Here is a 24,732-nt window from a genome sequence, read left to right as displayed (position 1 = left end):
GAAATTTGAATGTGCTCTCCACTGTATACACTGATCCATCAGTAGACTGAAAATCTCACTGGCTTGAGATATTTAAGAAAAATCTTTGATTAATCTTTTGCTGAAATGGAATGAACAAATACTAAGCACAGATGTGATTGTCTAGGAAGTAAGACTTAAAAATAAAAGCAAAAAAAGAAAAAAATTAAGCAGAGACTTTAGTGACCACATAGTGTATGGGAGAGAGAATTCACAGATTTAGTCTAGGTAAGTTACTAAGCACATGAATAAAGAAAGAAAGAAATTTTATACAAGAAAAATCAGAATAAAAACTTTGTACAATATATGATTTGAAACGTCCAGTTTTCAACAAAAAAAATTAAAAAATATGAAAGAAACAATAGTGTGACCTGTGTGAGAGTTTGAAGTTCTTTTGTAAATCCAAAAAGATTATGTTTTTAATCTAATCTATTCCTCTGGGTGTGGTACCCTTTGATTGCATCAGATCAACTTTAGATCCCTTGATTAGATTGCTATTTTTTTCTTTAAAAAAGTATATCATTCATACATGAACATATATAAATAAGTGTATAGTGAAAAAATCATACAGGGCTTCTATACTTCAGCCCACAACCAATACCTCGCATTGTTGTTAAACATTTGTAACAAATTATGAAAGAGCATCATCATCAAAGTATTATTACTAATTATAGTCCATAACTTATAACTGGTGTATTTTCCCAACCCACCCTAATTTTTTTGTTCATAAACCATACATCTAAAGTGTACAATCAATGGCATTTGGTAAAATCACAGATTTGTGCATTTATCACTTAAATCAATATTAGAACATTTTCATTACTCCAAAGAAACAACAAAAAACAAACCACTACCATACCCATATGTTAGCACTACTAGTTACAAACCTTATGAAGTGCCATCACCATTTCTATTACTTTCCAAACATTTCCAAACAACTTTTTGCCAATTCAACACAGATTAAACCTCAGCTTTCCATTCTCTAACCATATTCTATTCTCTGTTGATATATTTGAGCTATAAACCCCACTGATTTTCTAATTATACTTAGTTCATAATAGCGAAATCACACAATATTTGTCCTTTTGTGCCTGGCTTGCTCCACTCAACATAATGTCCTCCAGATTCATTCGTTTTGCCATATGCTTCACAACTTCATTTCCACTTACAGCCGAATAACATTCCATCACGTATATAGGCCAGTTTGTTTATCCATTTGTCAGCTGATGGACACCTGAATTGTTTCCATCTTTTGGCAACTGTGCATAATGTTGATATAAACATCAGCATGCCGATCTCTGCTCATGTCACTGTTCTCAGTTCTTTTAGATATATACCTAGTAATGGTATTGCCAGGTACCATGGAGATTTACATCTTCCTTAGGAACTGCCAAACAGACTTCCACAGTGGCTGTACCATTCTACATTCCCACCAACAGTGGATAAGCATTCCTATCTCTCCACATCCTGTCCACAACTTGTGGTTATCCATTTTATTTATAGTGGCCATTTGCAGTAGGTGTGAAATATCTCACTGTAGTTTTTTTTTTTAAAGATTTATTTATTTCTCTCTGCCCCTTCTCCCAGTTGTCTGCTCTCTGTGTCCATTTGCTGTGTTCTTCTGTGACCACTTCTATCCTTATCAGCGGCACAAGGAATCTGTTTCTTTTTTTGTTGCATCATCTTGTTGTGTCAGGTCTCCGTGCGTGCAGCGCCATTTTTGGTCAGGCTGCACTTTCTTTAGTGCTGGGTGGCTCTCCTTACAGGGCACACTCCTTGCGTGTGGGGCTCCCTTACACGAGGGACACCCCTTTGTGGCACGGCACTCCTTGTGCGCATCAGCACTGCGCATAGGCCAGCTCCACACGGGTCAAGGAGGCCTGGGGTTTGAACTGCGGACCTCCCATGTCGTAGGCAGACGCCCTATCCATTGGGCCAAGTCTGCTTCCCCTCTCATTGTAGTTTTGATTTGCATTTCCCTAATAGCCAGTATGTTGAACATTTTTTCTAGGTTTTTTTTTTTTTCCATTTGTATTTCTTCTTTAGAAAACTGTCTATTCAGGTCTTTTGCCCATTTTTTAACTGGGTCATTTGTCTATTGTTGAGTCATAGGATCTGTTTATAGACCACGGATATTGACCCTTGTCAGATGTGTCATTTCCAAATATTTTCTCCCATAGAGTAGGCTATCTTTTTACCCTCTTCACCAAGTCTTTTGAGGTACAGAAGTGTTTAATTTTGAAGAGGTCTCATTTATCTATTTTTTTCTTTCATTGCTCATGCTTTGGGTGTAAGGTTTAAGAAATCTCCACCTCCTACAAGGTCTTATAGATATTTCCCTACACTATTTTTTAGGAGTTTTATGGTCCTAGCTTTTATGTTTAGGTCTTTGATCCATTTTGAGTTTGATTCTTATATAGGGAGTGAGACGGGGTCCTTTTTTCATTCTTTTCATTATGGAAAAGTTCTCCCAGCACCATTTGTTGAAGGGACTGTTCTGTCCCAGAGAAGTAGATTTGGTAGGCTTATCAAAAATCAGTTGACCATAGAGGTTCGGGTCTATTTCTGAACTCTCAATCCAATTCCATTGATCAATGTGCCTATCTTTATGCCAATACCATTCTATTTGACCACTGCAGCTTTATAATACACTTCAAGGTCAGGAAGTGTGAGTCTTCTGACTTCAATCATCTTTTTAAGGATGTTTTTGGCTGTTTGGGACCCCCTTCCCTTCCAAATAAATTTTGTAATTGACTTTTCTATTTTGGTAAAGTAGACTGTTGGAATTATGACTGGTATTTCCTTGAATCTATAAATCAATTTGGGTAGAATTGACATCTTCATGATGTTTAGTCTTCCAATCCATGAACACAGAATTTCCTTCCATTTGTTTAGGTCATCTTTGATTTCTTTTAGTAGTGTTTTCTGAATACAAATCCTTTATATTCCTAGTTAAATTAATTTCTAGATATTAGAGCTTATTTGTTGATATTGTAAATGGAATTTTTTTCTTGATTTCCTCAAGTTGCTCATTACTAGTGTATTACTAGTGTATAAAAACACTAATTTTTGCATGTTGATCTTGTATCCTGCCATGTTGCTGATCTCATTTATTAGCTCTAATAGCTCTGTTGTAGGTATTTAGGGATTTCCTAAATATAGGCTCATGTCATCTGCAAATACTGAGAGTTTTACTTCCTCTTTTCCAATTTGGATGCCTTTTATTTCTTTTTCTTGCCTAAGTGCTCTAGCGTGAATTTCTATTATCATGTTGAATAAAGCGGTGACAATGGGCATCCTTGTCTTGTTCCTGATCTTAGATGGAAAGCTTTCAACCTCTCCAATGAATATGAAGCTGGCTGTGGGATTTTCATATACACTCTTTATTATTTTGAGGAACTTTCCTTCTATACCTATCTTTTGAAGTGTCTTTATTAAGAATGGATCCTTGATTTTGTCAAATGCCTTTTCTACATCAATTGAGATGATCACGTGTTTTTTTTCCTTTAATTTGTTAATGTGGTATATCATGTTAATTGATTTTCTTATGATGATCCACCCTTGCATACTAGGAATAAAACCCACTTCATCATGATGCATAATTCTTTCAATATGCTATTGGATTCTATTTGCAAGTATTTTGTTGAGAATTTTTGCATCTGTGTTCATTAGAGAGATTGGTCTGTAATTTTCTTTTCTTGTAGTATCTTCCTCTGGCTTTGGTATTAGGGTGATGTTGGGTGATTTTCCCTCCTCTTCAATTTTTTGAAAGAGTTTAAACAGGATTGGTATTATTTCCTCTTGAAACGTTTGGTAGAATTCACCTATGAAGCCATCTGGTCTGGACTTTTCTTTGTTGGAAGATTTTTGATGATTGATTCAATCTCATTACTTGTATACTTATTTGTTGAGGTCAACAAATTTGACAACCTAGATGAAATGGACAAATTCTAGAAATGCATAAACAATCTACAGTGACTCTACAAGAAATATAGAGTCTAAATATAGAACTAAATAAACCAATCACAAGCTTAGATTGCTGTTAATTGGACTTCATCAGAGAGGTGTGAGCCAGCTTGGGTCTCCATCCTCTTGTGGGGTCTGATGAGAGAGAGAGAGACAGGAGGAAAAGGGAGCTCTTCTAGTTTTGACCCTGTAATGTGAAAGGAGGACTTCAAGATCATTGGCAGCCAAAGCTTAAGCAGGAAGTTCCCTAGAGGATGGGCCCCCAGAGCACCTCAAAGTTGAGAAGAGCCCAGGCTGAAGAGAGGAGCCATATGCCTCGCAGCTGAACTCTGGAAGATGGTAGATTCTGGAGGGGAAGTCAGGGATCTTAGCAGATTTCCATGGTCATTTCTGTCATGTGGCAGGACCCCAGAATTATCAGTAGCTGAGTTTGTTGAGAAAGTATTTCTGCTGATGTCTTGATGTGGACACTTCACAACCTCAGAACTGTAAGATTTTAACCGAAATAAATGCCCTTTATAAAAGCCAAGGCATTTCTGGTAATTTGCAATGGCAGCCCTTTAGCAAACTAAGACACCCGTATTCAGACAACTAAAATTGTATCTGAGTGTTCTCAGATGTCTGATTTAGCAAAGAATTCAAAGCAGCCATTATAAATATATTTGAAGAAATACAGAAATTCATGCATAAAGACTTAAGGATAGTATGATGACAATGACTCAATGAATACAGAATCCCACTAAAGAGAGACATTTTTTAAAAAAGAATTAAATGGAAATTCTGGCATTGATAAATACAGCAATCAAAATGAAACAGTCAGGAAGTGGACTTGGTCCAGTGGTTAGGGCATCCGTCTACCATATGGGAGGTTTGCGGTTCAAACCCTGGGCCTCCTGATCCGCGTGGAGCTGGCCCATGTGCAGTGCTGATGCACACAAGGAGTGCTGTGCCATGCAGGGGTGTCCCCCACGTAGGGGAGCCCCACACGCAAGGAGTGCGCCCCGTAAAGAGTTGCCCAGCGCAAAAGAAAGTGCAGCCTGCCCAGGAATGGCACCGCACACATGGAGAGCTGACACAACAAGATGACGCAACAAAAAGAAACACAGATTCCTATGCTGCTGACAACAGAAGCGGACAAAGAAGAACAGGCAGCAAATAGACACAGAGAACAGACAATTGGGGTAGGTGGAGGGGAAAGAGGAGAGAAAAAAAAAATCTTAAAAAAAAATTGGGGTCCTTCAAGCTGTACGGACATACATTTGACAGTCTGAATAGTTCTAAAAAAATGTTATTTAGTTTTGTGTTTTCAATTCTGTGATTGCTTTAAAACTCATTTAATTTTAATTTAATACTCATTAAATTAAAATTATTTAATTTTAATTTAATACTCATTAAATTAAAATTTCTCTTTTGCAAAGGTAATTCACAACCATAAGACATTTTCCCTAAGTAACATTTTAATTTCATACATCAGTAGTCTTAAACTGGAATTTACAAAATTATTCGCCAAATTTCAAAAGAATTGTTTTGGTTTTCCTTTAAAAGAGATTTGTATACTATGAATCTGCATATAATTTAAGAATCACTATTCTAGGTATCATATTCCTCTATGAATATATTGCTAGTGCTTTTACTCCGTTGATATATAAGTAGGCTTTATTTCTTTAGATAATGAGAATGATATGGACACTATAGTTTTGCCCTCTTTTGCTTCTGTTCAAAAAAAATGCAAACAAAATTCAACTTTAATTGTGGAACCCATTTTCCTTGTGTTTGATGTAATTAAATCCTTAAGCACTTTTAAAATGTTCTTTTATTTATAGTCATATTTTACATGGTTTGTATTAATCTTGCTTCAAATTATGTTATTATTTATTTTATGCAAGTTTTAAATGCACTCTGAAGATTTTGTCTAAAGGAAGCAAATTGTAATCTAAATAAATATAGCTAATTTCAGTCTGAGTTATAAGGAACTCCTTTTTTAAGTACCTATAATACGTGGAGGCCTTGTGCTCTTCAATCTTTAATCACTTTACTGTAAATTATCTAGTAAAACCTTATGCTGTGGGAAGTATTATCACCCTCATTTTACAGAATCCAGAGAAATAAAAACTTTTGCCCAATGCCATGAAGTTGTCCTGTCAGGATTCAAGTGTGGCCGAATCGTAAGCTCAGGCTCCAAACCATTACGCATATCGCTTCCCAAGCTGCACATTCTGTTCTGAATTGCTGACGGCTGGTGTTTGTTCCCTGGGATTTGTGGGAGAATGTTCACTGTCCCGCGGTGAAGCGGACCCTAAGTCTCTTACAAAGTCCACCCCTTCAGTGGAGGCCTATCCCACTCAGACCCTGGTCCCTCAGCAGGGCCCCGTTCCCTCCGACCCTGGTGACCCCAGCAGAATCCCACACCTTCAGACCCTGTTTTTTTTTCTCCCAGCAGTTGCAACTCTTTTAGCCCAGCAGAGAGCAACACCCCATCAGCACACTTCAGCAGAGCCCTCTCTCTGCAAAGGTTCGCAACTCATCCCCTAATTAAGGAAACTTCTACCTCTCTCCCAACCTCCTTCCAGAGGCGTGCAGGGTGCCTTTCTTATTCTCCTTTTCTGTTTCTTCCTCACAATCACCAACTCTCCCCACCATTTCGTGGCCCAGTCCGTCTCCCCGACTCCCCTCAAAACTCACCCGACTTCTCCCCACGGAATTGCGTTCTTAAATGGCTGCGCGCTTCACCTCTCACCTCGGCTAGTTCAGCCGCTTTCTGTTAGGCTCTCCCCACTGGCCCCGCCCCGAGTAGGTCCCTCGGCCCGTCATCGCCCGAAACACCGCCCCCTTCGCTTCTATTGGCCATTGTTCTTAAGAGTCCCGCCTCTCTAGCTTCCAGCCCGCCTCCCACCCCTCTTCTCTTGTTTTCATTCCCCCTGTCACACGAGGCAGTGGCGAACCGAAGTGGGAGGGTGAATCAGAGGGAGGGAAGGAGGCGGAAAGAGGGCGGAAAGTGAATGGCACAGAGCGCCTCTCTTTCCCGCTTCTGACTCGATTCTCGACTGCTCCGGGCCGTCTCGGTTTCGTGGGATTGCGGCGCCGTGCCCGAGACGCTCGGATCCGCAGGGGAGCTAGCTCGATAGCGCCTCCTGTCGTCCGCAAGGCTGCCCCGCGGTTCCTCGGCACCCCAACTCCCCTTACCCCCCCACCGCCTCCTCCTCCATCCTCCAGTTCAAAATGGCGGCGGCGGCGGCGGCAGCGGCAGCGGCGGCGGCGGCGGCGATGGCTCCTCCGGGCTGCCCGGGATCGTGCCCCAACTTCGCCGTAGTCTGCTCCTTCTTGGAGCGCTACGGGCCGCTGCTCGACCTGCCTGAGTTGCCGTTCCCGGAGCTGGAGCGGGTGCTGCAGGCGCCGCCGCCGGACGTCGGCAACGGAGAAGGTAAGCTAGGGGCCCGAACGCCCGGCGGGAAGCGGCCCTGGCGCGCTCCTTCTCTCGGATCTTCACGGACACCCCGGGCCTTCGCGGCTCTGACCTCCCCCCGGGGCGCAGCTCCGCCAAGCCCGTCTTCCCCGACCTGCTCCCGGGGTCCTGGGCTGAGGGGAGGCGGGGTGGGGGCCCCGTAGGGCCAACCGGCCCAGCGGGGCGCGGAGGTGGGGGCGTCGTGGGCTAGGTGTTGGCTGGGGACGCGAAGGGGTCATTGTGCTGGTCTGCTGCCTCCCGGACGGCTCCGCCGCGCCTGGGGCCTGCTCCCCACCCCTTCTCCCTTTGGGTGGCGGGGGAAGGGGAGCGCAGGTTCCGGCCAGCTTTGCGCTTTTCTCCTCCTCCACTCCTTTCTCCCTCCCCTCCTCCCACCATCCTCTCCACCATCTCAGGGGAGGCTGGGCCCATCTTCTCGGGGCGCCTACTTCTCCCCTCCACCTGGGTGGGCGGGGGCCAGCGGACACTCCATCGCTCCCTCCCACTGGTGGGAACTCCCCCGAGAGAGTGCTCTCGTCCGTCTTCCCTGGCCTTCGAGGGCTGATTTAACCCCCAACACTCCTTCCGATAGGGAGCTCTGCTCCTCCTCCTAGGGTAGGTATCCTCCATTCTTGCGTTGGGGGCAAAGTAGATTCAGCGTCTCCACTTTGGAGGGGAGAGGATGAATTCCTTTCCTCACCCCCATAGCTTTCCTTCTCCCTCTCCCCACCACCCCCCAAATAATAGGAAAGCATCTCACTACTTTTTCCACTCCCTTCCCCCTTCATCTTGGCTCCGGGGAAGGAGAAGTCGCCTTCCCATTTGCAGGGTGGGGTGGGGTGGTGGTTTGTATGGAGGCTGGAGGAGGGGCTCAGACGGAGGGGGGGGCAACAGTTGAAGAAGGTGCTTGTTGCTCATGTTTCTCTCCCCGGTGCCGCTGGTCTATTATTGGTGTTCGCAAGTGGTGCTCCTTCCACATAAGGCCACCGCGCGGGCGCAGGGCGCATGCTCTGCCCGGCCCCATTGAAACTTCCTGCTGCTACTGCTTGTGGTGATTCTTTTGCTGGAGCATCGCAGCGCTGAGCCTGCTGCCTCCAGCCCTCGCACTGAGCACTCACACTCACCCCCTATTCCCGATTTTCTGGAACACTTCTTCCGTCAGAGAAGGGCTTTTTGTGTAGTATTCTGTTCGTTGTCTTTATCTGGAAACAGCCTTTAGTGGAGAAGAAACGTTTTCCATACAGGTCTTTTTTTTTTCCCCTCTAATTTTTCTTTTTGTCTGTATTAGGTGGTCAAAGTGGACTGGGCATTGTACAAGACAGATAGCTGTTTCCTTACCAAGAAAGCAGGATCGTTCTTCTATTCTCTATGGAAATGAATAAGTTTCTGTTAATAGAATATTATTTACATTGCTAGGAAGGGCCCAAGTGTGAAGTTCTTCAAAATGTTACCTGGAGAGAACACGAAATTATGACTACCCAAGTCTCAAATGAATTCAGCAGTTACAATACAGGTCAAATCTCTTACTTTCCTCAGTGCCCTCCACCCTTAACAAATCCTGTGTATATAAAAGAATAATTTAAAAAATAATATAAAATAGGAAGGTGATATTTACATTATATGAAGACTTTCTCCAGAATTCCCTTAAAAATTAAGCTTCCAAATGTAGTAATTGAATGCAAATTGTATTTGCATTCACTTTTTAAGGAAAATATTCATTGTGAGGTAGAATGCCTTAGTAAGTTGTTAGGATATGATGGGAAGTGATAGTAATGTATTTACCAAAGACAAATATGGGAATTTGGGGGAAAGGATTTTGGAATTTGCTTGGATCAAATTGATAGACAGGCATAGGTTTTCTGGGATGGCATTGTATTTGGGTGGTAAATAAGATTGCTTGCCACTCCATTCTTCTTTATATTTTGGCTACTGTGTGTGGTTTATATTAGTATTGGAAGAAAAAAATATTAGGGCCATTTTAATACCTTTCTAAACCTCTCATATTACCATTCTATTTGGAGTTAAACAGTGGTCCACCAGTTAAGTAAAATGGAAATAATCTGGACTGAAGGGAATCATTTAGCTCAAGCCACTCCATTACTATCTATTTGCAAAGGTGACTGATAATGGTTCTTGTTATAAGGTGATCTAAGGATAATTATTAATTAATGTTAAGACCATTCAAGATACTTGGCAAATGAAAAATCTCTGCAAGTGAAATGCTGTTACTGTGCAAGGAAAAGATTTTCAGGCCTTTGATGATGGTCAGCCTGCTTGTAATAGTTGGTAAAGCAATACTAGCCCAGCTAACAAGATTTCAACTGAGCTTTTTTAGAAAGGTGTTGTATACTAGAAAGAGTAACAGGGCTGGTGTGACCTGTAGGTTTAGGGGAAATTACTTAACTTCTGTGGACCTCAGTTTCTTCAGGAAATGAAATAATGTTTCAAAATCCCTTCAGGGAGCAGATGTACCTCAAGTGATTAAGCGCCTACTTCCCATATATGAGGTCCCTGGGCCTGATATCCAGTACCTCCTAAAAATAAACAACAACAAAAAAACAAATCAGAAAACCCAACTCTCATTGGGGAACAGATGTAGCTCAGTGGTTGTGTGCCTACTTCCCATGTACAAGGTCCTGGGTTCAATCCCTGATACCTTCACCCCCCAAAAAATGCTTTCATTTACAAATATTCTTGTCTCACAAATTTTATTAAAGATGCCTGTCAGGTAAAAGATGCATGAGTGGTTTTGGAATTAAAAATATTTTGCACTTCATGAGAATAGGGGGTTTGAGCACAAGTGCAATATATTGATCTTTTATTCTTTTTTTTTTTTTTTTTAAGATTTATTTTTATTTATTTAATTCCCCTCCCCTCCCCCGGTTGTCTGTTTTCTGTGTCTTTTTGCTGCGTCTTGTTTCTTTGTCCGCTTCTGTTGTCATCAGCAGCACGGGAAGTGTGGGCGGCGCCATTCCTCGGCAGGCTGCTCCCTCCTTCGCGCTGGGCGGCTCTCCTTATGGGTGCACTCCTTGCGCGTGGGGTTCCCCTACGCGGGGGACACCCCTGTGTAGCAGGGCACTCCTTGCGCGCATCACCACTGCGCATGGGCCAGCTCCACACGGGTCAAGGAGGCCCCGGGCTTGAACGGCGGGCCTCCCATGTGGTAGACGGACGCCCTAACCACTGGGCCAAAGTCCGTTTCCCGATCTTTTATTCTTTTGAGGGAAAAGTCTGTTATAATCAGTTGAGTTTTGTTTTAAATGAATTTAAGTATTTTTTAAAGGCCATTCTTAGAGCCATTTAAAAATCCTAGTTTATAAAACTTTTTTCCTATTATGTTTAGTCCTTAGAAGATGCCTTTTAGAGTGTATTCTTCTGAGGTGCCAGTTTAATGCTCATTACAGTCATTTATTGTGATGTGTGTCAACATTATGACATCCTTTGGAGGAAACTATAGTTCTCTGTATATTCCTTTTTTTAAGTACTTTCTGATCTTTCTCCTAAAGATGTGTTTCTAACTTTTGATTTGGCATTGTAGCTTCAGCTTAGAATGTTTCATTTTTGCCCCATAGAGCCAATTATAAATTTTGGTTTTATAAACTACTTAATTTGTTTTTTAAAAAATTAATAATAGGAACCATTTATTAAGTTTTCAGTATGTGTAAGCATTATCTGATTGATTCCTAACTATTCTCTGAGATTGGTACTATTGTTCCTATTTGGCAGACATAGAAACTGAGGGTCAAGAAGTTTAGTCATTTGCTCAAGGTCACACAATGGGCAACCCAGTCCTGATTTCCAACCCAGTTTTGTCTGAGTTTAAAGCCACTAATTTATGTAATACCTTGTTATAAGGTCACTGCTCCCAAACTGTGCACCAAAGTGCCGGAGAGCATTGCAGTGAATTCAGAGGTGCTGTTGGATATTTTAAATTTTCAAGAGAGATACAGGTATACTTGACATCTCTTGGTTGACAAATGAACTACTAACTTGAGATAGTTTATGGTTTCAACATTAGATTGTGCTGCATTCCTTTCGATGATGTCATATCTCTGTGAAGTTGGGTCTGGGGGAATTGCTATGATAAAATGTAAGTACTGCACAAAAATCAATGGGGAACAAGAAATGAGGTTGGTGGTGTTCAGTCTGATTCCAAAGTTTGAGAAAATATGCAGTGCTAAACAGGAACACACATTCCATAAGTATATAATTGTGGTAATTTAAGAATGAAGTAAAAATGTTATATATTTTTTAATTTATGTGGATTTTTTTCCCAAATGGCTACTAATTTAATAAATGGAATTACTGTTATTTCCTATTATTTCTTGGCTTGAGCCATTGTGAAAAAATTTCTAAGAAATGTGGGTGCCAGCTACCTAGAAAGTTTAGGAAACTCTGCTTGAGAGACTATCATAATAGAGTTTTAGGGCAAGAAAAAAAGGACTATTGTATCCATTTTTGCTTTTATTTTGCAGGGAAGAAACCAAGGTGCTGAGATTGGTCTCAAGTGTGTCTAGCTAACATTGGTGTTATTCAAACTGTTATTTGAAAAGTAAACCAATATGTTAAAATTATCAGGAAAATAAATTTAGACTTATAGTTCATATTAGAATATTTATCCCTCCCTCTGATTTGCTTTATCCCTCCCAACTCTGTCCTCTGTATGTACTGCCCCAGCTTCCTTCTAACTAAGGTGGGTGGATGATTGTGGGGTATAGATAAAATAAAAAAACATTGTCTTTATGGGATTGCCATCATCCACATCTCTCAAGCATCTTTCCTTTCCTACAGGTTCATTCTTTTTCAAGAGGAAAATACATGATTTCATTCTGTAAGGACAGTATGATTATAGGTATTGGTTAAGAAGTTTAATAGATCTAATAACACTCATAGTATGTATGGATAATATGTTAGAATTCCCATAGATTATATTATGGGTGGCTGAATTATTTGTATAATATTAAATACGTTGAACATTAGTTTTTGTTTGTTTTGTTTTTGCGTTTGTTTCTTGTGGGCAAAATGTTAAGTCTCTATCTTTTTATATTTAACTGGAGTTGTGACTGTAACTCCATATGTTCTCTCCTATTGGTGTTAATTGAATTGCCTGACTATACCTTTTAGATGAATTTAGTAAAGTGGAAAGGTGGTTTTACCATTACTGGAACCACCGTCTGTTGTGATAAATAAAAGATTAGTGCCTGTGCCAGGAGTTGCATAACTTTACGTTATTAGATCACTGGTGGTAATGCTGGAGGCAGAGCCTGGTTTGGTTGACAGTTTCCAATTTTTCCTCTTCCACCTTTGAAGAAAGAAATACTATCTTGGGCATTTTTTTTTTCGGTGTGTCACAGAATTGAGGACCAAATATTATGGAGGTTTGAGGGAGTTTGCTGGCATTGTTCTTGACCCAGGAGCTAATAGGGACAGTGAGGTTTCTAGCTAAAGTGGGGCTTACCTTTTTAGTCTTGTAATGACTAAGAGTTTACCTTGCAATTTAGATATGTTGTTAAATTTTCAGCTAATCCTCACCAGTAAGAAAGTTAAGCATTTATTTTATGTATTGAGTATCTACTATATGTTAGCACAGTGAACATTATGGGGATGATCCAGAAAAATACATTAAACATGGGCCTTTCTTTTAAAGATTTTTTAATCTAGTAAGAAGTAGCTAAATTGAGCTTGAGTTACAGTCAACATTTAAAGACTGATTTTTTTCCTCTGGGATATTATCAAGTGGAATAATAATCTATGAATTATAGTCTATAAATTATTGGGTAAAACTATACCTATGACAATTTAATGGTGATGTGTATGACCACATGTAGTATGGAAAAGTAAGACTGATTCAGATCCAAAGTACGTTTTAACCATTTATTCAAGGAAGATGTTTATGTGTGTTGCTGGATTTGAGAAAATTTCTTTGGCCCTCTACTTGATGAGATAGTCTTGATACATTATGTTTTGTTTTGTTTTCTGTTTTTACTGTAGGGTAGATCCCATTACAGAAGCTGTCAGAGATGTTTTCTGTTTTTCTTTTTCCATGAGAATATTTAATGCTCTGGTTTCTCTTCAGACCAAATAAATCTTTCACTTTTACATTAGAATATTTATAGTATAAAATACTACTTGGAAGAGTAATCTGGGTCTTCATGTTTTGAACTGTTCATACTTTAAATAAATATTAATGGGTTACCTACTATGTGCCAGGTACTCTTATACTTTGAGGATACCTTACTAAGCAAGATTGATAAGATCCTTTTCTTCACAGAGCTTACAGTTTAGTGGCAAAGATAGATAATGAAGTAATATGTTCTTTTTTTTTGTCTTTATTTATTTTTTTAATATTACATTAAAAAAATATGAGGTCCCCATATACCCCCCACTCCCCTCACCCCACTCCTACCCCCATAACAACAACCTCCTCCATCATCATGAGACATTCATTGCATTTGGTGAATACATCTCTGAGCACCGCTGCACCTCATGGTCAGTGGTCCACATCATAGCCCACACTCTCCCACAGTCCACCCAGGGGGCCATGGGAGGACATACAATGTCCGGTAAAATATGTTCTTTAAAATATTTATTATATGGGCAAGTGTAATGTATATGTTGTAGTGATATATACTGCTGTAGTCTTTGACTTATAATTTGTTTAGCATTGTATTTATCATACCAATAAGTTAGATTTTTTTTTTTAGGAGGCACCAGGGATTGAACCTGGGACCTTGTATATGGGAAGCAGATGCTCAACAACTGAGCTACACCCACTCCCTTTATTTTATAAGTTTTAAACATTTTGGCTCAAACCTATATAATTGGGAACAGGTATTTTGGTGCCTTCAGGCAAATTGATGCCAAAACTAGAGAGAACAGCAGGCTCTTCTTTCTCTTTCCCCTTCTCTCCACTTTCATCTAGTCCCTATGTCCAGAGTTGGACCACCTTTAGCCACCTGAACTGACTTCCTTCAGTTGCTGTGTGCCATAAGTGCAGTGCTCAGTGCTTGCTTGTTCCAGGGCATTTTGTATGGAGTTGTACCAGGGTGTTAGGGAGGAAGAAGGCACTGAAATTAATAAAACATATTCTTTGGGTTTCCAAATCACTAATTAAACCTAAATAATAGAGCAAACTGACTTGTTCTGGTAGTGGCTTCAAACATTATCAAAGGAATGTATAAATATTTCGTTTAGTCCTAAGAATGACTTCCTTGGTGAATGCATACTTTACAGAAAGTTCTTAATTTTATCCTGAGTTTAAGGTTATGTGATTATTGGTTGAATTATGATATCAATTTTCACCTTTGTCTGTGTATATATTATTCATTTCTTGGATTAAGATGGCAAACTTTGGTCCTAGCCTATTTTCTACTAATCATTTAATACAGCTGTTACTACCTTTTTAAAAAAAGTAATTTAATTGAGACATATTTACATACCATACAATCCATCTAAAGTGTACATTCAGTGGCTTTTGGTATAATCACAAAGTTGTACATTCATTACTGCATACTTTTAAGGTGGTTGCTAAGAGGTTGGGCATTTTACTTTTTGACGTAATGAAAATGAAAATGCTTTTAACTTTTGCACAGAATTAAGTAAATTTTATTTAATTCAGAATTATTTACCAAGTAAATTTGGTTCCTCCCAAAATAAGTTATGTAAGGAATCTTGATACCAAATTATTTCATAACTTGTGCCATTATGTTAATAAAAGGTAAAAATTTCTGAAGAAACTAGAAATTTGGTACAGTGCTTATTTTGCTAGTTTAGAGGCTGGGCAAATTAGCAAGAACTAAAACTTATGCTTAGGAAGCATTTTTGCCCCAAATCAGGGTGATTTTTTTATTTTTATTTTTTTATTTTAGATAAGACTCTCAAAGAAAGAACATGAAATATGTGAGCACTCCGAGCAGAAATTTGCATCAAACTGGCATTAAGAAAGAAAAGCATGAGGGGAGAACTTGACAGGTGCCTCCCAACAGACTGAGACCAGGCACCAACCTAATATAATTGAAAAATAAATTTCTTGGATAGCAAAATTAAGTATGTAAGTGTACATATGGCTCAAATAAGCAGAAGTTCTTCAAAAAAGTATACATAGTGAAGGTTGAGTCTATATATTTATTATTCCTTAAGTCTTTTTCCCTTTTTTGTACATTTTATCTTAATCAGTTTCTGGATGGTTGGATTACAGCTTTTTATTTTCAATTTTTCCTATATTTTTCACATTTTATTTTCTATACTAAATATGTATTTCTTTTGTAATTACCAAAAAATGTTATTTAAAAGTAGTTTTCTAAAGAGACCTTAAAAAGGAAAATTGAGTTGATATTTTTCTTTGTTCTTAATCCTGAATTACTTCTCACAGTGACTATTACCATCATCCACCCAGGTCACCGAAATCAGAAACAGAGGAGACATTCTAGAGTCTAACCTCAGGAATACTTTTTACTTTATTACCAAGTTTTGAGCCTATTTCTCTATCCCCTTTTATATTCAGCCTCACTTTCCTTTCCTCATTGCCACTCTGTTTTAGTCATGCTGACTGCTTGCAGATCTGGAAGGTTGTATTACGTCTTTATGCCTTCTCCCTCTGAGATGAATGTCATTTCCCCATATTCCTTCTGCTGATTTCTCACTGTATTCCAACCCGTCATTTGTCTGCTATTCAAGCACCAAGTACTCTGTGAAATCTTTCCTGCTTTCTTTCTCTCAAGCTGAATTGAACAGTGATCACTTCTCTCCTTAACCCCCATGTACCCTTTGTTGATTTTATATCAGATTGCTCAGAACACTTTTTGCACTTATTTTAAGTCTACTAGACTGTAAGCTCTTTGAAGGTAGGGATTCTTGTTTATCGCTTTATCCCTAGTGACTGGTAATAGGAAGTACTTAATAAAGTTTTTCAAGTGAACAAACATTTGCCTAACATGAGAATGACAGACCTTTCTATTGATAGTTGGAAGTAAGTGCCACCTCTTGAATTAAGCAGATTTTATATACCATTTCATTAGATGTAATATTGTATTTAAAATAAATGCATGCAATTGGAAGTTAAAGCCTAGTCTATGATAGTCTAATACAGGGGTCAGGGAACTACAGCCTTGGGGCAAATTCTGATCTGCTGCCTGCTTTTGTAAATGAAGTTTTGTTGGTACACATTCATGCTTATTTTCTTACATATTTTTATGGCTGCTTTCAGATTATAGAGGCAGAGTTGAGTAATTGGGACAGCAAACATATGACATGGAAAGCATAAAATATTTATTATCTGGCTCTCTAAAGAAAAAAATTGCCGACTTCTATTTTAATTTAGTTTAATTTTTTACAACTTTTATTTTACTTTTTTTTTTTAGGAGGTACTGGGGATTGAACTCTGGGACCTTGTACATGGGAAGCAGGCACTCAACCACTGAGTTACGTCTGATCCTGTATTTATTTTTTTAATATACTTTTTTAAAAAGATACTTAGATTACATAAATGTTACATAAAAGTTATATGGGATTCTCATATGCCCTGCTTCTTACTTACCCTTCCCACATTTTCCCATGTTAACAACATCCTTCATTAGTGTGGTAATTTGTTACAGTTGATGAACATGTATTGGAGCATTGCCACTAAGCGTGGATTGTAGTTACATTGTATTTACACTCCTGCACGATTTTGTAAAGTTATGGCAAGGTATATAATGGCCTGTATATGTCATTGCAATGTCATTTGGGACAATTCCTAAGTCCTGAAACTGCCCCCAAATTACACCTGCTTTTCCCTCTCCCTCCCCTCAGAACTTCCATTGGTCACTGGAGAACACTTTTAGAAACCCAGGTACAATACAAATTAAGTGCTTAGAGTATACTGTGAGTGAAAATATTAGTAGAGCAATAATTTCAATATTTTATATACAACTGTGAAAATCCTTGCATATAAAAAAAATATGTTGGTGGTGGGTTGATGCATGGGAATACTGTATGTCATGCATACTTGTTATGTAAGCTCACAGCTTCTCTAAAACTATAAAAATAAAAATAGAATTTTTAAAAGTTAAAATAAACACTTAAATAACAAAAGTATATTAGTTGGCCAGATATTCTCTGCTTTTGAATAAATATGTTCTTATGTTACAGTCTTTTATCAAAGTTGCAAAATTCCCTCAATAAATAGTTACTGAGAAATATTGGTTTTTAATAATGAGTCTTGTAATGGCTACATAATGAAATTAATATTTAGCTGTGCTTCTCCTTTTACTCTTACTCTTGATTCCTAGGTTAGGTGACTCTGAAAGTTTTTCTGTTAACAGAGTAATGATGTTACATTGAACTACTTATTTTATTTAGTGATTGTGATGGGTTCCTCTGCCTAATTCTCATAGGCAAGGTTGATATAGTTGTCAAGTGATAAGGTAATTGGCAGTTAAGAGTAAGAGTTTTATAACATTGTCACACTGGTCTCAAAGTCTCATCCAAGAGACTGATGACATCTGATTTGGAGTAGAGTCCCCAAGTCTTGGTGAGTGCAAGGTTGGGTGAATTTGTGATACGTTGTATTCAGATGGAAAGGGTTGTATTTATTGAAGGGAGAACTTAAGAGGTTTGTACTGAGGTTACTTGGGGGTGTCAGGGGCTGGAGGGAAGGAATGAAAGTTGAGAGAGACCATGCTAGAGAATAGCCTACTACCAGTGGGGCAGTATTATGTGCCTTAAGCATCTGCAGGTGTGTTTTATAGAGAAGGAGGAGCATGTTGGTTATGAAGGTATCTCAGGGAATTTATTTTGACACTTCCCTTATTCCTTTTGTCCTGAGCAACCACAAGATTGGCTCTGCAAATAAATATAATTGCCTCTTTCTCAATGTTTAAATGTTAAAAGACATTTTGGTAAAAATTTGAATAGAATGAATAATTTCAAAATTTAATATGCTTTTATGTTTGGAGTTGGGTGGATAACAAGATTATGACATATTGAAAAACTTTGATCAGAAGTGTAATTGAGCTTAGCTTATATTTCCATTAAAGCCTTTCCCAGCCTAACTTTATTAGAACCACAAAGAATCCATCTACAGTAGTACTCATTTGGGTTGGCATCTAAATTCATACATTCCATAACATTGTTTATTTTAGAGATTCTGACTTGTGATCTGGTTCTGCCTTGCTGTCTTTCTTTTTGCCAACATGGCCTTACATTTTATAGCTTGCTTTTTCTTCTATTAATACTTTTGTCTAGTTTGATTCACCATGATAACCATGTTGAATCCTTTTCTTTTCTATTTCCCCATATTTTGAGCCTCTTCCTTCAACCTTAATGAACTATCTTCTCCATTCATTCTCCAGCTTTTATAGAAATAAAATTAGTTACAAAAATGCAGAAACCAAGGGACTTTGCAATATGCATGGCTTTACCATCATATTATATGTTAAATGTTGTAGTAATGATATTTTAGTTATTAGAACTTACTGTTGAGCGTGGATCCAGATTATTTTATTTAAAACTCACAACTCTCTATATTACTGCTATTATTTTCATTTAAATTATAAGTAAACTGAATCTTAGGTAATTTGCCTAAATTCAGAGCACAAAAGAGCTGCAGAAAAAATTGGAATAGTTTGAAACGCTGTGGGAATTTAAAACTGGCCAAGTTGTGGCTTCAGAACCCCAGATCTTAACTGCTCTACTGCCTCCTCACATAATGGCCTTCTGATGCTCGTAATGTGAGCCTCTGTACCATGGTCTTGGCTTCACCATCTGAACACTCAGGCTTCTGAATCAGATTATAGTGCGCTTTTCCACTCACTTCCACTTCTTTACTTGTAAAAGTATACTTTTTATTAGTATGAGAATCATTTTAAAAGAGGTACAATATTTGAATGTGATACTGAGATACTAAAACTAAAGAAATACAAGTTCTTAAATCTTTTTGAAATAAAACTGAATTTCCTATAATTATAAAATTTTACACAGTGTCATCCACCACTCCTCTAACTTCTAATTACCCTAATTAAAGAAAGTCTAGTTCTTTTTCCTTCTAGCTCAGTGGTTTGCAATCTTTGTTATAATCATTGGTTTTAAATAATTATTTGTGGCTGTGCATTAGAATCACTTGGAAAATACTGATGCCTCGGCCCTGCCACAGTCCAGTAAAATCAGACTCTGGGAAGTGAAATCATACAGTATTTTCTCCTTTCTGTTTGGCTTCTTTTGCTCATAATTATCTTGCAGTTCTCCCGTATTGTGTATGTCAGTAATTCATTTATTTTTATTGCTGAGTATTTATCTCTTAAACGGATATACCACAGTTTGTTTAGCCATTCACCCTTGATCAGCTGTACTCATTATTGCTATAATAATCATGTGACTTAATTAACTGTTTCTTAAACTGAAATAATGAAAGCTGTTATAGCCATTCATGTATAAATCTTTATGTGGACATATATTTTCCTATCTCTTAGGTAAAAACCTAGGAGTAGAATAATCAGGTCATGTATAAGTATAAAGTTATCATCATCAGAAACTCCAGACTGTTTGCCATTGTGATTTTGCCATTTTACATTTCCACCAGCAGTGTATGTTGGTTATTCTTGGTATTAACACTGTTATTATCATCGTTTTAATTTCAGTCTTTCTGGTGAGTGGAAAATGGTATCTCATTTTGGTTTTACTTTGCAAATCCCTAATAGTTAATGATGTTGAACATGTTTTCATGTTCTAGTTGACCATGTATATGTGTGTGTGTGTGACATAGCAAAGTATTTGGTCAAATAATTTACCCATTTTCTTCCTTTCCTTTTTTTTTTTTTTAATTGGGATGTTTGTTTTCTCAGTATTGAGTTATTAAAGCTCTATGCTGTAAATTTTTTGTCAGGATAAAACTATCTTCCCTAACACCCTACCTTTTAAAACTATAGCTTATTACTCACAAATTTAAAACAATACAGTTTCAGGTTAAATACTATAATACTTAGCTGTGTTTTAACTTTTTTAACTTTTAATACTTTTTTTAAACAGAGAAGTTGTGAACTTGCAAGCAATCATGCACAATGTGCAGAAATCCCATACAGTACCCCTTTACCAATATATTACATTGTTGTGGTACATTTGTTACATATTATGAGAGAACATCATCAGACTATTACTACTAACTATGGTCTATAGCCTACATTTGTTATATTTTTTCCATACTACCTGATTCTTAACACAGTATTTCTTTGACATTAATGCAAGAATGTTACAGTATTGCTGTTAGCTGTAGTCCAGAAGTTACATTAATTGTATATTTTCCTGTGCACCTCCAAATTCTTAGATTCTTATAATAGTGATGTACATTTGCTTAGTTCACAGAAGAACATTCTTTTTTTTTTAAAGGTTATGTACTTTATTTTTTTTTAAGACTTATTTATTTATTTCTCTCTCCTTTCCCCTCCCCCACCCCGGTTGTCTGTTCTCTATTTGCTGTGTCTTCGTCTTTGTCTGCTTCTGTTGTTGCCAGTAGCATAGGAATCTGTGTTTCTTTTTTTTTGTTGCGTCATCTTGTTGTGTCAGCTCTCCATGTGTGCGGCGCCATTCTTGGGCAGGCTGTACTTTCTTTTGCCCTGGGCGGTTCTCCTTACAGGGCGCACTCCTTGCGCGTGGGGCTCCCCTGTGCAGGGGACACCCCTGCGTGGCAGGGCACTCCTTGCGCGCATCAGCACTGCGCATGGGCCAGCTGCACACGGGTCAAGGAGGGCCAGGGTTTGAACCGCAGACCTCCCATGTGGTAGACGGACACCCTAACCACTGGGCCAAGTCCGCCGCCAGAACATTCTTGTATTTGTACTATTAGCTACAATCCTCTTCCATCTCTGGGTTCACTATGTTGTTCAGTCCATAGTTTATTCTCTGGCTTTCTTTCAGTTGATATTTTCTTCCCTAAACTACCCCTTTCAGGGGCAATTCTATTTATAAACCAGCATGTTAGTCAGACTCACTATGTTACCATGAACTCTCTCCATTTCCACACTTTTATTTTTTTAAAGATTTATTTATTTATTTAATCCCCCCTCCCCCAGTTGTCCGTTCTCTGTGTCTGCCCGCTGCGTCTTGTTTCTTTGTCCGCCTCTGTTGTCGTCAGCGGCATGGGAAGTGTGGGCGGCGCCATTCCTGGGCAGGCTGCACCCTCCCCCATGCTGGGGGGCTCTCCCTACCGGGCGCACCCCCTGCACGTGGGGCTCCCCCACGTGGGGAACACCCCCGTGTGGTGCGGCACTCCCCGTGCGCACCAGCACCGCGCATGGGCCAGCTCCACACGGGTCAAGGAGGCCCAGGGTTTGAACCGCGGACCTCCTATGTGGCAGACGGATGCCCCAACCACTGGGCCAAGTCCCTCTCCACATTTCCACACTTTTAAAGTCAAGTTAGTTAAAAGTTCTGTATATGTTAAGCATCAGTACCCCCTTGTCAGCCCTCATCCTATCCCCTAGTAACTGATTTAACTTTCTAATTTTGACATGTTTCTAATTACTTTATGTGAAAGTAGTTTGGAGGTAGAGATTAGAAGCTTTCTTAACCAGTTCCGCTTAATCAACTAGCTAGGTTGTTTCTTTATTTCTCTGAAAATGAAATGACTACTCACTCCTTAATTAAGTCTTTCTGTTTTTCCTGGGTGAGATGTGTTTACCAAGTTTATTTGTTTCCACACTTGTGCCAGTTGTATTTCTTGGTATAATTATGTCATTTAATCATCCACTTCATAAACTGAAATAAGGGTGAAAACAGAGTTGTGTCTATAAAAACTAAGTTTGAATACTTTCTAAAGATTTGATTTAGGACAAGCCATTTACCTTCATAAATAATTTTTTCTCATAAATACTGGGAGCATTAAAGTTTGAGTTATTTGCTTGTTCAAATATCATTTTTCCTTCATCCTTAATTAATAAAGTTAGTAGGGGACTTTGAAAATGTTGCTTCAATGCCTGCTAGCCTGTAGTGTTGCTGAGGAGAAGTCTGATGTTACTCTAATTCTTGTTTCTTTCTGTTTGTAAAGGAGCTTTATTGAGATACAATTAAGATACCATAAATTCACATTTGTTATAATACAATTTTTTATTGAGGTATAATTCACATTCCATAAAACTCACCCTTTTAAGTGTACAATTTAGTATTTTGTAGTATATTCACAAGGCTGTACAACCATCATCACTCTAAATCTAGGATATTTTATCATCTCAAAAAGAAACCATAACCATTTGCAGTTATTCCTCATTTCTTCTCCCAGCCTGTGGCAACCACTAATCTCTTTTCTTTCTCTATGGATTTGCCTATTCTGGTCATTTCATATAAATGGAATCGCACAATATGTGGCCTTTTGTGATGGCATCTTTCATGAAGCATAATTTTTCAAAGTTCATCCATGTTGTAATATGTGTCATTAATTCCTTGTGATGGCGGAATAATATTCCACTGAATGGATATACCACATTTTGTTTATCCATCAGTTCATGGACATTTGGCTTTTTTCACTTCTGGCTCTTTGAATAATGTAGCTATGACTTTTCATCTATGTTTTCATGTGAATTTATGTTTTCACTTCTGTTGGATATATATATAGGAGTGGACTTGCTTGGTTATACAGTAACTATATTAGTATTTATTCTTCATTACATTTCCATGAGCTGTCAGATTTTTTTCCAAATTGGCTGCACAATTTTACATTCCCACTAACAGTGAACAAGTATTGCTGTTTCTCTGCATCCTCATCAAACCCTTTTTATTTCTTTATTAAAGGAGTTATGAGTTTATTGAACAATACTGCTTAAAATACAGGATTCCCTTTACCAACCTATTACTAACACCTTGCATTGGTATGGAATATTTGTTTCAATTAATGAGATCACATTTTTATAATTATACTATTACCTATAGTTCATGGTTTAACTTCAGAGTCACGAATTATTTCATGGAGTTCATGGATTTAAAAATTTTTAAATATATGCACTCTAACATTCAGGTATATATATTTCAGTGCTGTTAATTACATTCATAATGTTGTGCTATTGTCACCATCATCCATTACCAAACCATTTCCATCATTCCAAATAGGAACCTGTATATTTTAAGCCTTAACTTTCCATTCCTGATCCCCACTCCCTCACCTGGTAACTTTTATTCTAGATTCTGACTCTGTGAGTTTGCTTATTCTAATTATTTCAAATCAACAAGATTATTCAATAACTGTCCTTTTTTGTCTGGTTTACTTCACTCAACACGATGTGTTCAAGGTTCATCCATGTGTTAGCATGCATCGGGACTTCATTTTTATGGCTGAGTAATATTCCATTGTTTGTATGTATCACATTTTGTTTATACATTCATTAGTTGATGGACACTTGGGTTGTTTCCATCTTTTTGCAACTGTGAATAATGCTGGTGTGTTCATTGCTGTGCAAATTGCTTTCAATTCCATGGAGTATATACCTAGAAGCAGGATTGCTGGATCATATGGTAATTCTATACTTAACTTTCTAAGGACCCACCAAATTGTCTTCCACTGTGGCTACATCATTTTGCATTCCCACCTGCAACAAATGAGTTTCCTATTCATACTGTGCATCCTCTCCAACATTTGTCATTTTCCTTTATTTTTTAATAGCAATCATGGGTTTTCATTTGCTTTTCTCTGATAGCTAATGGTTTTAAACATCTTTTCATGTGCTTTCTGGCCATTTGTATATTTTCTTCGGAGAAATGTCTGTTTAAGTCTTTTGCCCTCTGCATTCCATTCTCCTGTCTCCCCTGGGCTTATTAGTCATATTATGAATGAATGAACAAATGAATGAATGAGTTATTCTTTTATTGTTGTCATCAATCTTGTCATTCATCAAGAATGTTATCGGTGGGAAGGGGACTTGGCCCAGTGGTTAGGGCATCCGTCTACCACATGAGAGGTCTGCGGTTCAAACCCCGGACCTCCTTGACCCATGTGGAGCTGGCCCATGCACAGTGCTGATGGGCACAAGGAGTGCCCTGCCACGCAGGGATGTCCCCCGCGTAGGGGAGTCCCCATGTGCAAAGAGTGCACCCCATAAGGAGAGCCGCCCAGTGTGAAACAAAGTGCAGCCTGCCCGAGAATGGCGCCGCACACTTGGAGAGCTGACACAACAAAAAGAAACACACATTCCTGGTGCTGCTGATAAGGATAGAAGTGGTCACAGAAGAACACACAGCAAGTGGACACAGAGAGTAGACAACTGGGGAGGGGAAGGGGAGAGAAATAAATTAAAAAAAAAAGAGTGTTATCAGTAACCATTGTGATTATTTATCATCATCATCATTGTCCT

The 24,732-nt window shown here is 38.6% G+C and overlaps 2 protein-coding genes across 4 annotated transcripts in view; one reads left to right on the top strand and one right to left on the bottom strand.

Annotated features, from left to right (window-relative positions):
• The window catches only part of AAMDC (adipogenesis associated Mth938 domain containing), a 45,598-nt gene extending 38,826 nt beyond the window's left edge, over nt 1–6,772 (bottom strand). Inside the window, exon 1 of the mRNA XM_004466275.5 lies at nt 6,667–6,772. The gene's annotated coding sequence lies outside the window, so the exon portion shown is untranslated. The remainder of the gene's footprint in view (nt 1–6,666) is intronic.
• A 137-nt stretch (nt 6,773–6,909) lies between these two features.
• RSF1 (remodeling and spacing factor 1) overlaps nt 6,910–24,732 on the top strand; it is a 156,933-nt gene continuing 139,110 nt past the window's right edge. For all 3 annotated transcript variants that reach the window (XM_058306035.2, XM_058306034.2, XM_058306033.2), the window contains exon 1: nt 6,910–7,405. In XM_058306035.2, the coding sequence (XP_058162018.1) occupies nt 7,204–7,405 (202 nt within the window). In that variant the 5' untranslated portion in view covers nt 6,910–7,203. The remainder of the gene's footprint in view (nt 7,406–24,732) is intronic.

Source organism: Dasypus novemcinctus, chromosome 10 (genome assembly GCF_030445035.2).
Source record: "Dasypus novemcinctus isolate mDasNov1 chromosome 10, mDasNov1.1.hap2, whole genome shotgun sequence".
NCBI classification, from domain to species: Eukaryota; Metazoa; Chordata; class Mammalia; order Cingulata; family Dasypodidae; genus Dasypus; species Dasypus novemcinctus.
The sequence above is the reverse complement of the archived record's forward strand: the minus strand, read 5'-3'. Positions and strand labels throughout refer to the sequence as shown.